The sequence below is a fragment of the Bemisia tabaci genome, chromosome 8, assembly GCF_918797505.1.
Source record: "Bemisia tabaci chromosome 8, PGI_BMITA_v3".
Lineage (NCBI taxonomy): Eukaryota > Metazoa > Arthropoda > Insecta > Hemiptera > Aleyrodidae > Bemisia > Bemisia tabaci.
Window position 1 is genome coordinate 14,181,169 of NC_092800.1, and position 18,007 is coordinate 14,199,175.

Here is an 18,007-nt window from a genome sequence, read left to right on the forward strand (position 1 = left end):
ATCTCATTTCTCTTGATTCCCACTTCTCCACTCATTCTCACGATGATGAGTAGTGACTTCATCCTCACGTCAACTTTATACTTTTAACTATTTACTCCCAAGGCCAAAAGAATCTTCAATTTTACTCCATATTTTTGTTTATTAAACTAATTATATCATGAATCTTGCCTGTGAACTTACTCCAGAAATTTGGTTTCACATAAAAAAATTGTGGCTTAAAAATTTCATTGTGTTCTAAAGGGAAACGTCATGCTTCGATCTACGATAACTGAAAAAGGGGGGGGGGGGGTTAGTCGAGACTTACGTAATTTGGGGGGGGGGGGGGGGGTTAAGGGATGCCTTACGGTGCTGCACAAGGAGAAGTATGGGGGTTAAAAAATGGGGAAAAGGTCTTACGTAATTTATACTAAAGGATGTTAACTGAACACTATGCTACATTAATTCCTGTCTGGAGTCTGCTTTTTCCTCCAAGAAAAAACAAGTTTATTGGACGGCCCCTGTATACTACTGTATACCCTCATACAGGGACCCTGGACCAGAGTTGCTAAAGGAATTTCATCGTATGAAATTCTTGAAATTTCACCGTATGAAATTCTTGAAATTTCACAAGAAATTTCATGAAATTTCCTCATAAAATTTCTTGAAATTTCCTCATAAAATTTCTTGAAATTTCCTTATGAAATTTCTTTTTGTAATCTTTCATGAAATTTCTTAACTCTGCCCTGGACCTTGGATTCAGAAGTTTCTCTGAAGCAAGAGGAGCCCTTTTCGATTACGTTTCAATCAAAATGCAATCCTCACTCAGATTTTTTGGAAAAAATAACCCTGCGATGCCCTACGCGGCATTTATAAATATGATCAAGGCGTTAAAATATATTATCCGCGTGGGCGCGAACTGGGAACGCTCTAGTCACGGAGCGAGTGCCTTACCGCCTAGCTACGCCGCTTGATAGTGAGACGGCGAATTTGCCAGTACATAAGGCAAATAAAGTTCTTTCTTTCTCCACTAGAGCTGAGAGTAGAGACGCATCGGTGAAACGCTCTTGCTTACTGATGATCTGCGGCAGGATTTTTGTCATCCCTAACCTTCTAAGCCAAGAAGGAATCTCTGCTAAACTCAAACGCCTTTATTATAAAACCGTTTATTTGTTGATCTTCGTGATATCATCAAAATGTCATTATTGTTATTTATCAAAATTTTCCAGATGTCTTGAATAACACATCAATCATTACTTTCACAGTTTTAACCGCAGTTTTTGTAGAAGAAGTACTTCTGAACGCATATTCCCCATCTGTTAACAAGTGTTTACTTATTCAAAATCTGTTAGAAATTAGGTTTTTTTTTTCAGGAAGACAGAGCAATCATTGTAGCCCTTAGAAGTTTTCCAGCAACCTTGCCTTTACTTATGTTCCTAGACCATTTTTCATGCTGTTGGCGTGATTAATGTCAGAAAATCTGTATAACATACCTTTTCCTGCATCATTAGTAGTAGCACTTAATAAGTAACAAAACAGCCGTAACAAAAGATGAGCAGTCACTCGTCAATGATGGACAACAGCGACTCCGATGAAAGTCCTTTTCAAATCCTACCTGTTGAGGTGAGTGTAGAATTTGTATTAAATTCGGTACGCAAAAAGTGTACGAGACAAATAAGCAAGGAGTTTAGATTTTCTGTTCCGATGGTATAAAACTGAGATGCTTAACCAACAGTTTTTGATCATTGGCGTAATGATTGCTTGAACTGAGGTTTTATATCAAAGATCATTGGGAAAATTGTTAGATGAATACAGTCATTTGCCTCTAAATGTCCAAGTTCATACTTGTCGCAGCTTACACTGAGCTCAATTCTTTTAAATCTCAGGATCTACAGTGGATATTGATAGTACCTCTTCCATGAAGCAGATCCCAGAAAATTTGGAGGGCACAATCTCGTGAATTTATCAAATTTGCTAGTAGTTGTTCTTTAGTAAGTAACGACTGTTTTCATTGTTGAAATGTACCACTGTGTGCATGTTGAAAAAATATTCAATTACAAGAACAATCTATTTTTTATTTTTTCTATTTAAATAATTCAAAAATGTCTAAGTATAAATTATTCCACTGACTGTTGTTTTTATTCCTGTCCCAAAGTATATCATTTTGTTTTGCTGATTCTTATTTCAGGTTTTTCTGCATATATGTTCCTTCCTAGACACAAGATTTTTACTTAAAACTCTGCGACTGGTGTGCACCAGATTCAATACAATTTTGTCAGACGAATCTGTATGGAAATTACGAATCGCAAGGTTGATATCTGTCAATCCTTGTACGCAATCTGCCATAGACAAATTGAGTAAGTGTCATTAAATTAGTTAAAACATTAAAGTAATTTTATTACTCTGAAAAGCTCTCTTCTCTTATCTTGAATGTTGTATGCAATTCATTGAGGGAGTATTAGTATATCTTTTTTTCCTCTCTAGTCCTGCTCTCCTGAAAATTTGTTGAATCACTTCAGGGCAATTAGCATCTTGTGCTTTAGATACCCACCCTCAAGCCTTATTTAATGGAGCATCTCTCCATGCATCACAGATAAAGATGCAAAAGATTTTTTTTTTTTTAATGCAATCCAGGAATTTCTGTTTTTAGTTGATTTGTGCAACTAAATAGATGCAATCAGCAGAATACCATTAAACGAAAAAATAATTAAAACATTAAAAAAACGTGATTTAAAGTTGTCCGTTTCATTTCCATGTTTTTCATTCTAAAAGCGGATTTTTGCTTGCCTATGATACATCATATCAGTGTCTAAACTACTTAAAACAACGCAATTTGTTCTGCAACGGCAAAAATTTCTCATTCTTCTGGATCCGGAAACCAATCATCGGTTTTTTAAAGATTCCTTTAAAAAACCTCCTTAATTCTCCTTCTGTTTGTGAGTTGTATTCTTCAAAAGTTTCCAGTTGAAAAGTTTTCTTTTCTTGCTTGAAAAAGTAAAATAAGAGCAGACATTTTTAAACTCTGATAGAGAAATGTCGTTTTTCAGTTTACCTTTCGATGATCAGAACAGAATAATACTATTCTCATTCACCTATTTCTTTCCTTCATACCAGGTGATTACTTTAGTTGGAAAGAACTATCTTACCACATAGATTACCAGAGATATTTATGGGGCAAAAATGGAGCAAATATGCGTCGAATCAAGTGGCAAGATATTCACTACTCCTCTGTCGATTGTGTTAAGCTCATTAAGGTAAGCATTACTTCATTTTTTTCATATGTGTGGCCATCCACAAAAAAGGGACTTACGTGTTTAGAGGAAATTTTTAGAGGATTGATTTTTATCAAGTTGGTTAAAAAATCAGACTTTTAGTTGCCAACAGCAAGCACAGTAAAAGTAGTTTACCCTTGTCTCATACTAAAAGAGAGCATTAATTTGCAATGAAATCCAACAATTTTGAGCTTTGAACATGATTGATCAATGATGAAACTGTAGGAATGCGTATCTTGGTTTGCGGCATTGTAGAATTTCTGTCATACTTTATTTTTTACATGGCAAACAACTAAGTATCATTTCTTGAAAACTTCCTTGCTTTTTCCTTTCTGTCAGTCCAATATTCTGTTGAAATCTAAAGTTACCTAGCTTGTTTATCTTTGAAAAAATAAAATAGGGGGAATTTTGAAACATTGAAATGGAGATACGTTGTTTCTGAGTTTGACCATTGATATGAAGCCATTAAGTGGCTTTTTCCCAAAACTACTCTTTCGAACTGCAAACTTTGAAACGTCATTGACTAGCTCAGATTTGACATTTCGGGGAAGTTTCTGTGCCAAGATGTGCAGAAAACATCCATTGAACAGTGGTACCAATATTTCAGTTTTAATTTTTTGGCACTAAGGTCTCTTTACCTGTGGGTGATTGATTACTCATTCAGTTAAAATGAAGTAGAACATTCGGATCTTAACATTCCAGGGTATCTACAAATCTGGAAGACATGGAATACAGGGATTCATCATCAGGGTAAAGTTAGGGAATTTTATGAAAAAGACCGGAAATTGGAAACATCTTGAAACCTAAAATGTTACTGTTATCTACAATGGCATCAATGGCAAAAATGGTTCATTTTCAGTTCTAAACATGCAAATTGTTCATGTGAAAAGTCAGGGAATTTCGATCATTTTGTTCAGGGAGTTTTGTTCGAAACAACAAAATGTTTCCGTTTTTTTCTTGTTTTTTTTTACGCGATTTTGAACAACCAATGAGAGAGCAACTTCCAATTTTAGTTTCAAAAACAGCGTTGCCTTTTTGAACAACATAATAACGACTTGCCTCTGAGCTTGTTGCAGTTGTTGTACAACAATGTTGCTGTTGGAGTTCCCAAATTTTGCGTGCAAAAATAAGCCCTGCCCCCTCAACACAAAACAACTTCGAAAAAATTGCGATTGTTGCTTGTTTTCCCAACATGTTGTGAGTGTTGTCTCTGAACAAAATACGACTATTTAAAAGTCCTCTTCAAAATTTAAAAAAACAAACCCCAAATGTTCAAAAATTTGTCACTCTCACAATTTTCTTCTCTCCAATTTAATTACATGCATTGCTAAATGGAAATTTCTCTTTGTTAGGGTGGAACGTTATGTCTTTCTGGCTCTCGAGATCGTGCAATCGGTGTGTGGAATGTGGAGGATGAGAGTCCAGCTCCACTGATCCTGTCAACAAGTGCTCATGATGGTTGGGTGTGGAATTTTGCCGTGCAGTCTGACGAGCAGTTTTACTCGGCATCTTGGGATCACTCTGTGAAGCAATGGAATTTAAACGTCACTCTGGATGAAGTTGCTAGATTCCCGTATGAAGAATTTTTTACAGTTTTAATTTAAAGTGTTTGATTTCTCGTTGTGAGTGAATGATTCTAGCACAGGGTTAACTGAGTACAATAAACATGGTTTTCAGGCTTAGCGGATTATGGGTCAGTTGAGCTTGTTGCTAAATTTTATTTTGATGGTTTACGCTTATAGCTTACCAAAAAGGTAACTAATTAGGATTAATGAGGTAGTCTGCCCAATGCCAAATTTCTATATCTCATATCAATGGAAGTTTCGTCCATGGGAAAACACATTTTATTACGTCATCTTCATCTAAACAATTATGCACACTGGTTTCTTCGACCGTCATTCCAGCCGTGTTTTACATCGAGGAACCAGTGCAAGAATGTTTATTACAAATTGATGAAACCAAAGTGTAGGAAAGAATGGTATGAACTGCTATAGTAGATGACGTCATACGCTGTGTCTTTCCTCTTTGTAAGGGGCAGCTCCGTTGTTGACTGTAGAAACTTGTCATTTGAGCAGATATTATTCGACCTTGCGAATGCAAGGTTTCCGGTGGTTTGGAAAACCGGGAAGGTCAGGGAAAGTTAGGGAACTCACAGGAAAAGCCAAGGAACTTTGCAAGGTGTGTTTAGCAGAAGTATGTACATAATTTAAAGGGAAAAAAATCAAGGTGGAAGTTTTATTAGAATTCCAGGGAAATTCAGGGAATTTGAAGATGAAAAAATTATGGCAACCCTGCATCGTGAAAGTTTACACCATCGAAACACCATTCTGTGACCATTGCAATTGACTCATTAATCAATCCATCTCAACCTAGAAAGTGGTGTCTAGTGATTGGATGCATTTACACAAATCAAGTCAATCTGCAGTGAATTCCCCAAGTAAATAAATCTCTTTGGCCAAGCGTAACGACGTCAAAACAATCCCTCTGAAATATCCACACTTCTAAACTTGGAAACTGTATATTTAGACTGAATGAAGGGTCATTCCATTGTAACGGGTGTGACAACAATTTAACTTTAAACAAGAATTTGAACTATTTCTTGGGGTTTAATTAAAAAATGATCTGCAGCAGCAGAAAGAACTTTTTTTATAGATCATTTCAGTTTATCAGAAATTGTTTATACTTTGTTCCATTCCTCAGAAAAAATTAAAAGGCATGCGTAACGGGTGTGACCGATTTTGGAAGTGAGTTTTTCCTCAGTGAGTGTAAAGTGGAAACTCAGCGAATTTTATGAATGTAAAAATCTGATTAAATTATATTATGAAGCCAAGGGTTTTTGCTTCAACTGCCGATGATCCGTTTTCGATTATCTGTTTTTCTTTCCTTGAAAAATGGGAAAGTTTGCGTAACGGGTGTGACGTAACGGGTGTGACAGATTGTCTCTCTGATGTCCATCATTTCTGAGAGAGTTTAAAAGTCAAAAAACTTACTTTTTCTCATACTCTTATTGTAGGCAATCCTAAGCAGTAAATCAATCAACAGTTTGACGCATTTTAATGTAGAACATGCCAAAACTACATTTTTCTACAAGGTGGCCCAGACCTACCGTTTGCGTCACGGGTGTGACGTAACGGGTGTGACAAATTGTCTCTCTGAGGTCCATCATTTTTGAGAGAGTTTAAAAGTTAAAAAACTTACTTTTCTTCTCATACTCTTATTGTAGGCAATCCTAAGCAGTAAACCAATCTGCAATATGACGCATTTTAATGTAGAACATGCCAAAACTACATTTTTCTACAGGGTGGCCCAGACCTACCGTCCCAGGGCTTTTCTTCGGGTAACCCAGGATTCCCCTTTCGTCCCTGCGGTCCTGGACCTCGCATGGCCCAAATTAACCAAAAAAAAAAAACCCTGGCACGGTAGGTCTGGGCCTATAGTAAAGTAAAAATATTTCAATCAAATCGGGGAGATTTCAACGAGTTCTATTTGAAGTCCTTTGGAGATTAGGTGTATTAACTTATATACTGAAATATGGCAAAAAAGTTGGCTATCTCTCTCTGATTAGATGTATATATAACCTCTAATTATGCATATGAGTGTATTTCTCGTGATAACCATAGAAAAAGCGGTGAGAAGTGAGGCAACATCTGCGTAATTGAAGCCTCTTCTCATTGGTCACACCCGAAACGTGTCACACCCGTTACGCATTTTTGCCCATCAATTGTTGAAATAAAAATTTGGAAAAAATACTCCAAAGCTGTACTTGACTTGAAGACGTACGGAAAAAATTGGCATCTCAAAATGACTTTAATTAAAATAGTTACATTAAAAAACCCATGTTTTGCGTAACGGGTGTGACAGTCAGTACACTAAGTTTTAAAAGTTACATATAATATACAGTAATTACTTTTAAAAATTGAAACTTTGCAGGAGCACATTGAATCAGTTCCTTGACAACTGCAAGCATAACCTAAAACTTGGTTTTGGCGGGAACACCAGAAAACATTGCTACCAAACTGTCACTCTTTTTACAGTAGGATAAAGCTAAGCAACGGGGTTACAAAACACGTAAAAATTGCGAGAAAAAAAACAAAACGGAGGTAAACCACATATATTTCCAAAAACTAGGAGTATTAAGGAGTCCAAAAATAAATATCGTTGGGTCATTTGGAGAAGGAAAAAAAAATACCCCCCGGACTACCTAGGCGTGGAATGACCCTGAAGTGTTTGAAATTCTTCTCTTTCTGTTTTCTTTCTTTTGCTTTAATTATTGCCATTGCCAAATTAATATTTTGCACAATGGCTGGAAATGTCAAGTTTGATGATTACTTGCCCTATTTTAAGCTGTGAAGATATTTAACTGTGGAGCCGTCCCTTGTCAGCGACTCAAAGTTCAAAAATTTTGGGCTCTCTGTGCAGGAAAAAATTGATTAAATATTAATTCAAGGAATGGTTTTTAAAATTTAAAAATTTTGTTAAAATTTAAATTCTAATATTCATACGGAAAGTTGTTCTCGAAATTCAAATCAAGGAGTGGTGATTGACTGATTTTCATTTTTATTTTATTTTTTCAGCGTAAAAACTGCAGCACTGTGTGTTGACTGTAGAGAGGATCTCATAGTTGCCGGTACATACTCTCCACAAGTGGTTTTGTTCGATCCTCGGGCTGGTCCAACGCCCTTAAAGCAATACACCTCGCACAGGCAATCTGTCATTGCAGTTTGCTTAGTTGATAATTACATCGTCTCATCCAGTTCTGATCAGACTGTCTCGGTATATGACCTTCGAACTGATTCAGTCATTTTTCAGAACATTATGGTATATATTTACTTTTTTAACAAATCATATTTCAACATACTGGTAGTAGTATCTAATATTAATTACAAAATAAAACTAACCTTTCTATTTTTTTAATTTATTTTTTTTTTTTTTGGTTGTATCTATCAAAAATATACAAAATGTGTAATACAAAGGTTATTTTTATTTGATTATTAAATGATATTTCTGTAGAGAGATCATTTGGGGAATTTTGATTTTATGAAAAATGGATAAAATGTATGGAATGAAAGAAAGAAAGAAATTCAATGGTGATTCAGAGATAACTCAATGTCAATGGGCCATCCTGCTATGCAAAGGAAAAACGCCGTCTGAACATTGATGTATCGCCAAATTTACTCTCAGAAAATACTTATTTTTGAGGAAAGTTATGAATATTCTTTATTGAAATTTAAAACATTTTGGATTAAATTAAGAACGAAATTACCTGAAAATTTGGAAGAAATACTCTCACAAATTTCCTTGAAAATTTGTGATTTGTCAAAGAAAGTTTGACAACATCTATGGCATGTATGGCATTCTTCCTAATCTCAGCAGCTTTAGGCATGGTCTGAACTTGAGAATAGACACAATAAGACACAAGACTTGTTTGATAGGCTTGAAAAATTTTCCCTGACTTCCCCGCAAAACTTCTTTTCCGAGACGTTCTTGCCAAAAAGAATTATAATAATGTTTTATATAATTAATATTTATCATTTTCAGAGAAAAAGGAACAGAGGCAACTTTGGCAAAAGCCTGTCTCACAAGTACAACTTGTTGTATGTTGGTGATAACGTAGGAAACCTTCACGTATTTGACTCCAAAGATGGATCCTTCTCACATATTCAGGTAAATTGTGAAAAAATTTTGCTCCACTTCTTAGGTACACGAAAATTGTTATGTTTCTGATGTAAAGTCGTATCTTTATTTCTACAAGAGCTTCAAAAAGTATGGAGTTATATGGACTTAAAAAGCAGAAGTCCATCGTCAGAGAAGCCTCGAAATCAGCCCAAGCAACAATTTTTAATTAATTGAGACATTTTACTATTGGATGCCTTAATGAAGAACTGAAAAAAAATAAAAGAGTTGTTTTTGGAATACTTTCGAAAATAATATGTTTTACGGCATCATACTTTCTTTTCACCTCTCCTAAAAATTCTCTTTTCAATGTTGGTAAATTTTTTATTATTTAGCGAATTTTATCATCTTTTTCAGACAGCACATATAGAAAACGTGAACGTCATAGATACGGATGTTGACCAAACACCACCAGGTCATGCAACCAATCAAGTCTCATCTATTTGGCATGGCCCTGGCTGTGTAATTGTAGGAAGTACAAATAAATATGTTCGTGTTCTTACTGCAACTTTGCCTCACATGTTAATCGCGCATTTGCCATATTCGGGAGAAGTTACATCTGTAAGTACTTGTATTTTCAATACATAACAGACTTTTAAAAATTAGCTCTAACAATTGGATTAACTGAGTGACCTTACCCCTAAATTTATTTTTGCAGCCAACTCCACACCAGGTTTTGAAAATGGACACCTTTTCAAGCTAAACTCAATTGGAGAACCCGTATAAAGTTGAATTCATTTATCATATTAATTTCAGTTACATCAATTCACTTGCTAAAAGAGAATGTTGGTTAAATAGGATCCAGAACACCTACATCCCCCAGTACTTCAGAGCTCATTTCAAAATTGACTCTGTAGATTTCAGGAGCAATCAGTTTGGTTGTGTTTCATCATTACTATGATACATTTCATCACTAATGTTGTGTTTCAGGTTGATTACAACAACTGCACCCTAGCAGTTGGCACCACTGACAATACAGTGGAAGTGTGGAAGCCCAAAAACCCTGAAAGCTAAACAACAAAACTAACTCTAAAAGCAGTAAATATTTCGCAGCATCCATCCTGGTATTTCCCACACATTTCTTCTAAATATTTTAGTATTTGCACTTTCTTAAAAACAATTTTGTTAGAAATGAATTTCGAACAAATCTGCCAATTCAAGGCAAGCCTGACTCGAGCAAAGCTGATTTAAATTCTGTTTCGTTCTTGGGTTGAATCTCTTGAAGGATCAGAATAGTATGTTTATTGAAGCTTACCGATTTCAATATCATTAAAACCAATGTATCTTAAGCGTAACTTTACGCTCAAAAATAAGATGATTTTTGTCTGCGTATCTGCAAGGCCTGAATTTTGTTGACCTACACTTTACCTCATATCAAGTGAACACAATCCAGAGTCACAGAGTATAGCCAATCAAGGAGTTTACACTTAACTAATGGGCGGTTTGAGCCAGCCATATCTTACGCTCAGTCGGTCAGTATTCAATTCAGGCTCTGGTATTGGTTTTCCCCTTTTGTATCAATGTAATTGAAGGGGAACGTAATGGAGTCTGAGCCGTTAGAGCTTAAATATATCTTCCTGGAAGGTGTAAAGAAGCTGTTTTTTTCTTTTGAAAGATGGTAGAAAGGATCTATCTTAGTCAACTTAAAAACTCCACTCATTTTCTTTCTCTTCTAGGCCTTTGGTTTTACTGTACATTAATTTTCTTAGATGTACATTAAAAGTATTCAAACAACGTAAGAAATTGTTAATGCATAGAAGTTTTGTTGAGCGCTTGTTTCTAGTATACTTGTTATTGCACATCACAGCTATGTTTTTTGGATTTTGCACTGTACAAAATGGTGTTTTGTATAGAACTTCTATGTATAATAGAGTAAGGAGGTACGAAAGAAAGCCACTCACCTAAAGTGGCCAGTGATTCCTTGACTTTTATCTTTAATATGTTGCCTGCAAGCATCAGGCTTTTTGAGGCCAACACCACCAGATTTGATGTCAACTGATGTCAGCAATTAATGGCGCTCTAAAGGAGACTGGGTGCAAGCTTTTGGCAAACAAATATTTTGACTGTACATCTAGAGTTTTTTTTTTTTTGTTTTTTTTTTCAATCATTTACGGAAGTTTGCCATTTTTCGGCAAGTAAATATGCATTAATACTTTGGTAGGAAACGTTTAATGCCTCTGTTAAATCAAAACAGAAAGCTCACAATGCGTAAAATGCCAGTTTTTGAGCACCATTTATTTTATTACTTAATCCATGCAATTCCATTTTGTATTTAATAGGAAAATCTTAGGTTATTGTGAAATCGCTGAATATATTTTACATCATCATTTAATCAGGGAGACATCATCTTCCTCAATCTTTTACTACGCATTTTTAGTTTACCTGAAGTGCAGATTATCTAAACATATTTTTGGTAGAAATATTGAATGAGATGTCTTTCTCTACTTCAATCGAAAATCAGACGCATCAGCATCAAGAATGGGAAAATTACCCAGATATTTTCCGCTTCCTCAGAGGAGCAAGCAATGGCTTCTAAGAAACTGGCCACAGCACAATTTTTACAGCATTTATTTTCATTCATTTTGTCACATCTTATAAATGAATAGCTACAATAAGCTTGTTAGTAAAAAACCTCAGATTATCCAAACTTTCCATCATGTAAGCCAGCCAGCCGTCATGTTAGCTCAGATATACTTAGATTTAGTGTCTTTTCTTTTTATATTTTTTTTTTTTTAAGTCTTAAGAATTATTATTTGACAAGTTTACCCTCTAATCCAAAAAACTTACTCTAGAATTAAGTCTGTACAAACTACTGCTCTCCTAACCTCTAGTCTTTTGCTGCTCTTTTAATTTTAAGAATCGTTATGCTCGGTCTCTCTTTCTCAGTAACTCAATGAAGTATCAAGTAAATTAGTGAGATCTTTTTATCTTGGATTATTGGTAAATGAGAGCTACTAGTTGCGTAATAATTAAACTTATCAATTCTGCATGCAAAAATGTAAGAGTGCCCAGACATTGGAAATTGAACGCTAAGTAACAAGTCACCAAAAATATTAGTTTTACAAAAAATCAATTAAGGTCATTCCATATTTCTTTTGGAATGAGTTATCAACAAGCCGGTCAATTTTTTTTTTTTTTTTTTTTTTTTTTTTTTTTTTTTTTTTTTTTTTTTTTTTTTTTTTTTTTTTTTAAACTTCCTCTCTCTCTCTCTCTCTCTCCCTCTACTATTGAACAAATATTTGAAGAGCAATTTTATTTCAGGAAAAATACGGAAGATACAAGAAAGATATGATATGACTATTTAAACACTGTTGCAATAAATATCAAAGACATAAAGACGGAGCGCTCGTATCTAAAAGCACGGGGAAAAAGTGAAGCTAGGTTCGACGCTGCGCGCTTGTGTGAGTGTGTAAATGAGCGCGGGAATCCATGGCGGCAAACGGAAATTTGATTTGAACTTGTCCTCTTGATTTTTGCATATTTCTTCTTCGAAACGTATTTTAAATTCCTAAAACGAATATACTAAGAAAGTTCGGTCTGCGTCCTAACATAATACACCTACTTTTGCTCGGTAACAGGCAGTAATCTCAGATAAAGTTAGTTTTTCTTCTGCTTATGGTGGTTCTGCAGGTTCAAACAGGCCGTTACAGTTCTAGATCAACGTTACTCCCAAATGAAATTAATCGGTCGACGACGGACGGAAACTAACCTAGAGTTTAAAAAATATGAGTTTGTACCTGGATTCGGGCAAAAATCAACCTAAAATACTTTGTTTCCGCAATTATTTTATTCAGTTCCCGCCCTACATTTGAATTCAAACTTGTCCCAATTTCGCCGCCAATCCTCTAGCCAATAGTAGAGGTGATTGAAAAGAAGCTCTAGAAGCTTCATTTTTTGCTTTTAGCCCTCCGTCTTTATGTCTTTGATAAATATCAACTTCCTTGGAATTTATTGTTTCAAAGACCATTAATTGTTTGGAATTTATAGATATAATCTTTGTTAATGGTAAAATTGTATCATTTCCAGTTCTGTATCTTTTTTTAGGGAATTTTAATTCTTGTTTGAGACAAGTTTTCGATAAAATTCTCTAAATCTCCTTTGATCACATTTCATTAGCTGCTGAGAAAAAGTAAGGAGCCTTACTTTACACACGCTCTTGTTGAGTGTCATAATTTTAAGCATGACATCAAGCAGCATTAAGCCATTAACGTTTTGCTATTTTTGTAATGAAGTATTTTATTTTTTTAAATTTTGTGTTTCTATGTTTTTGCAGTTTTCCTTTCTTCAAATCTGTCACAGCGGCCGTTTTATTTTTCTCTCTTTCTCTCTCTCTCTCTTCTCTTTTCTTCCGAAAAATGTGTGTGAAACATTGTTATTTGATTTTGTGCAATTTTGCAGAGAATACTTTATAAGTATGTGATATATTTTTTTCCTTTTCACTATATTTGTACTCTCCTGTAAAGAAACGGTTTATTTATATTTAAACAGACACCAGCTTTTTGCTGTACTTCCCAATTGATTTCTGAAACTCAATGTAGGAAACTCTGCTGGAGTGAATAATTAATTTTTTAGATAAATTTGACTCCCAGAACTCTCCATTGAGTTTGAGAAATTCCTTCGAACAAGATTTTGCTGAGTGTACTATCGAAGTCGTGCAATGGATTTTTACTCTATTCCCAGAATATTTGCAATTCCAACTCTTCCCACCTAATGATTGCTTCAAGTGCTCGTGCAAAAATATTCTGATCATCATACTTGTCTGTTGTCTGGATCATTAGGTTACGATAATGGTCTTCACCTCTTTAACCTTATTCTGATCCTGGATTGACGTCCATTTTCTTGTGACATCCTATTTTTAGACCTCGAGTTTTATAAAACATACACCCTTGTAAGTATTTTACACTCGTAATTATAGATTATTTTGTTAATTTTTCAAGAGTGAACTGAATTCAGACTGAGTGCTCAAGACTGAAAAATTGAAATCATTAAGGGTTCAAGAAACGTCAAATCGGACCATGTATAGCAGTTATAGCACTTTGTCGCAATGAGGGATTGTCGATTACTCAAGTCGTCCTCACAAAGCAAAGTTGAAGCCCAAATTGAGTATCACAAAAGTGTCTAAAAACTGTGCATTTGTTGTTTTATTTATTAAAGATAGGAAATCTGCAATATTGTAAAATGCAGTACATGTATCCAAGTTCCAATATCGATCTGTGAAGACTCATTTTCATGTATGTTTGCTGTAATTTATGTATACGTATTTCCCCAATGAAGTAATCCGTACTTAAAATTAAGGCTTCAAATGGATTGGAATTGATACTAGTGCAATATCAGAAGGATATGTTCTTCTCTTGACTTGGGATAATGTTCTTCGCACTGTAGAGTTCATCACTTTTTGTTTGTCAACATCCAACTTTGAATTATGGTGAGAAAGACTCAGTGAAAATAAATGTTTTGACTTGTGAGTGCTGTTTTAAAATTCATGGAGGGACTGTCTGTTGACAATATGGGAGTTAAAGTATTGCTTTCGCAGTGACTTTTTAAGCATATCCTTACAATTTTGACCGAAAATTTTCCCCCGCATGGATTAACCATTGAATTTCTAATACTCTTTGCCTTCAACAATGGCAGGTTCATGAACATTGCATGTCTTGGAAAAAAAATACCTGCGACTTTCTGAGCAAAGTATTCAAGGGAGCCAAATTAGCCAAAAAAATTGGATCAAAATCATTGCTTCACAGACACTAATGTCACACAGTACGTAATGTATCAGAGATTGAATACATAAAATATTGACTAATTTTTACCTTAATGCGACTATTTTTTAAATGCAAATTGTGATTTTGATGTATTTACACAACAGAAGCCTGTCTTTTTACTTAATCTGTTACATGTAGGCATTTTTGTGTATAAACTTGCTCAATGGTCCCTGTGTCATCAATTTTTTAAATTTTTATATTCTCCCAGTGGTCAGCTAGGGCTGTTTTTCTAGGAAAAAAGAAAAGTGCCAGTACGTTATCTTGGTGCTTTGTCCTTGCGTGAAAAAAAACACCTTGTTGGTCAACTATATAGCACTAACCCTCTTATGTAGCTTTTGCAACTTCGAAAATTTATATGTAGGATATGTAGTGATTTTTCAGGAAGAATTGCTCATGTTTCACAGAAAAAACTTCTTTTTTTTGTCTCTGATCAATTTCGTATGTATTGGAGAAAAATTATTTGGTTCCTTTTTTCCCTTACATTGATGTTTCTCCCCTAAATTTCCAGATTTTCCTTTTTCCTTAAACTGTTTTCATTTTTACATTGAGAGACAGATGCTACTAAGCATAAGAGACATACATAATAACAAAATCTGTTTTGAAAAAAGCATGCATCTACTTAAATTCTACAATGGACTATAGCTTGTTTTTTAAACTCTTTTTGCAGGTAGGTTCACTCTATTTAGTGACATACATGTTGGGCTTGTATTTTTTGGTCCAGTATTGAAGTATTTGTAAAATTTCTTAAGAAGAATATACCTAGTGCCCTTTTTTCATTGATATGCTATTAGTTCTTGTTTTGAATCATTTATTTTTGTAAAAACACCAGTATTGTGATGATAGATATTTTAATCGTAATTAGTGTTTTTTCTTCGAGAATTTCAATTATTTTTGTATGTATTTGATCTACTATTTTTTCCAACTTTCAAATTATCATCAAGCAATCCATCAAGTTTTTCCAGGCCAAAGAATGAGCGTTTCTAATTTTGGAAAGCTTGTTACGGCTCATATCATCCTCTCTTGTTCGATAGAATGACTTCCTGAAAAAGACAGTATCCAACTTTCTTTTTTGAAGAATGTTAGAAAATTTAAAAACTTCAGTTATCTTGACTAGAAAAAATGTTAAGGTTGTTCAATAATAACCAACTTAAAAATGCGCATGTGTTAGTAGTAGGTACTACTCCAAAAACAAAGAATTGATGAAATTCTCTAAAAATGAACCACCCTTTTGATCACTCTAAATAATTTTATTTTATGTTAAACCTCTGGACGAATATATTTCAAACGTTTGTATTTTTATATGTTATCAATCTGATTTGATTAAAGAACATGATTTTTGTAAATTCTTGCAGCCATTGATTTCTCATTTTCCTCATGCTAACCTTTAATTCTAATTCTAATTTTTAAATTTTTCAGAATGTCTCATTCTTGTAATTAATCTTTCAACATAAATTTAAAAGTATTACTCTGTCTGTATCATGACTTCCTTTTCATTCATCATTGTATGAAATTAGTGCTCACATAGGTGTTGATGGCTCCATTTGGAAACTATCTACGAATCTTATATCAGACATTGCATCAATTCGTTTGCTGATTAAAAAATAAAGGATGGAAGTCTGCAGTGTTACAAATCAAGTTACAAGGTCTTTGAGTTATGCCATCCATTTTTAATGGTGAATCTTAACAAAAAACCCTGTTTATTGTTTTAGAATGTAAGTTTGTTTCTAATTTTTTTACAAGAAATCCATCCATTTTGTCTTAAGTAATTATTACTAATAGAATTTTCTCAGTAGTCACAGAGAAAAGAGTTCTTGTAGCATTGAACTCCAAATATATACCTCAAAAGTGAGAAACTTTCTCATAAAACGCCAATAAGAATATCCATGTCCGTCTTATTCAAGTGACATCTATGCAAAGTTAGGTATGTAAAAAAAATAAAAAATAAATCCTAGGCATGAAAAGAAAACCAGCTTAAAAAATTGTGTTGAATCCTAAAAATCACTACTATTTTTACAAATGACGAAGTAAATTGACTGCAAAGTACACAACATAGGTACATGATAACAACTGCAACATGTTTTTGTGAAGCTGTCGTAAACTTTTTTGAAATTAAGAGGTACAAAAATGATGCAAGAAAAAAAGTGTAAAAAAACTTTTTTGATACTAATTTTTTCTCTGTTTTGTCCCTGATTGGGGGATTTGTCCCCTATTAGTTTTATTTTTATTAAAAACTGAACGAGAGGAGCTATCCTCTTTTATAAACTTAAAATGTTTTTAACAAGGCATCTCTAATTAGTCGAGACTATGTAGGTATCATTGAGATGATCAAGTTGATTCCGGCACTGCCTCGTGGATGAAGCAGAGATAAAACCATGTAGGTATTCATTTTTTATGGACTAACTTAAAGGTCATTTTTAATAAAATAATCGACATTTTTGAAAAACAGTAAAAGCTGTATTAAAACTTTTAAAACTTTTTTGAAAAACTCACGCTTTCACTAATTTGTTACTTTTCGAAAAATAACAAATTAGTGGAAGCGTAAATTTTTCAAAAAAGTTTTAAAAGTTTAAAATTTAAAGGTCATTGTTTTTGCAGATGAAAAAAGAGGAAAATTCTGCAAATTTTTTTCAACCGAAATTCATTTTCTTTTCGAGGTGGAGGCGCATCACATCCATTGGGGCGTTGCCCCCCTTCTCCCCTAGAACGGTTCCGTAATGTCCGTCTCTCCAACCCCCTCCCGTCTAACCCCAAGCCCTGCGGCTAAATATAACGGTTTTTTTGCAGTTTTGCTATTCGAATTTGCCAGCCGATCTGAGGTGCGCGTACAATCTGCTCGCGGTAGTTCGTATTATCGGGAACTCATGCTATTCAACAGGCTCGGGGATTTTTAAATCAATCTCCGCATGGAAAGATGCGAAAGAGCCGGCAACTCCATGTGGCGGCCGATTTTGATCGATTTTCAGTTCGGACCCCGTAATCTGGCGGGCTTGGACTCTCGTAAAACTCACTACGGAAGCAGAGGCAACTATTTATATTAAAAGCGCACATCGCTACAATAGCTGAACGCTTGCATTTTGATATTTAAATGCCGGGATCTCGTAAAAATCGATATCGGCCGAATTTATCACTTTAAAGAAAGAACTACTTTTACTCTCCTACGGCGTAAGATAAGTAGTGGCACGGTTGCGGTGAAGTTCCGAGACCTATAAAAACGTACAGGGTTGTCCCAAGAATTTATTTATGGACGCTCATGGCTTTCCGAAAAAATTGGATGCATTTTTAAAAGCTGTCAAATTTTGGTGACAATTTGAAAGCTCAGAGGATTTT

The 18,007-nt window shown here is 34.5% G+C and overlaps 1 protein-coding gene across 1 annotated transcript; it reads left to right on the forward strand.

Annotated features, from left to right (window-relative positions):
* Positions 1 to 1,132: 1,132 nt before the first annotated feature.
* LOC109037256 (F-box/WD repeat-containing protein 9) lies at positions 1,133 to 12,066 on the forward strand. Its single transcript, XM_019051839.2, has 8 exons — positions 1,133 to 1,599; positions 2,165 to 2,333; positions 3,091 to 3,230; positions 4,601 to 4,821; positions 7,823 to 8,066; positions 8,787 to 8,912; positions 9,279 to 9,482; positions 9,852 to 12,066. Exons 1-8 carry the CDS (start codon positions 1,528 to 1,530, stop codon positions 9,933 to 9,935), a joined length of 1,260 nt encoding a protein of 419 aa, XP_018907384.1. The 5' UTR covers positions 1,133 to 1,527; the 3' UTR covers positions 9,936 to 12,066.
* Positions 12,067 to 18,007: the final 5,941 nt, after the last annotated feature.

Coding starts and splice junctions, on each gene's coding strand:
- LOC109037256 (XM_019051839.2), top strand. CDS start 1,528: ATGAGCAGTCACTCGTCAATGATGGACAACAGCGACTCCGATGAAAGT. Junction 1,600..2,164: donor TTCAAATCCTACCTGTTGAG/GTGAGTGTAGAA, acceptor TTCTTATTTCAG/GTTTTTCTGCATATATGTTC. Junction 8,067..8,786: donor TCATTTTTCAGAACATTATG/GTATATATTTAC, acceptor TATCATTTTCAG/AGAAAAAGGAACAGAGGCAA.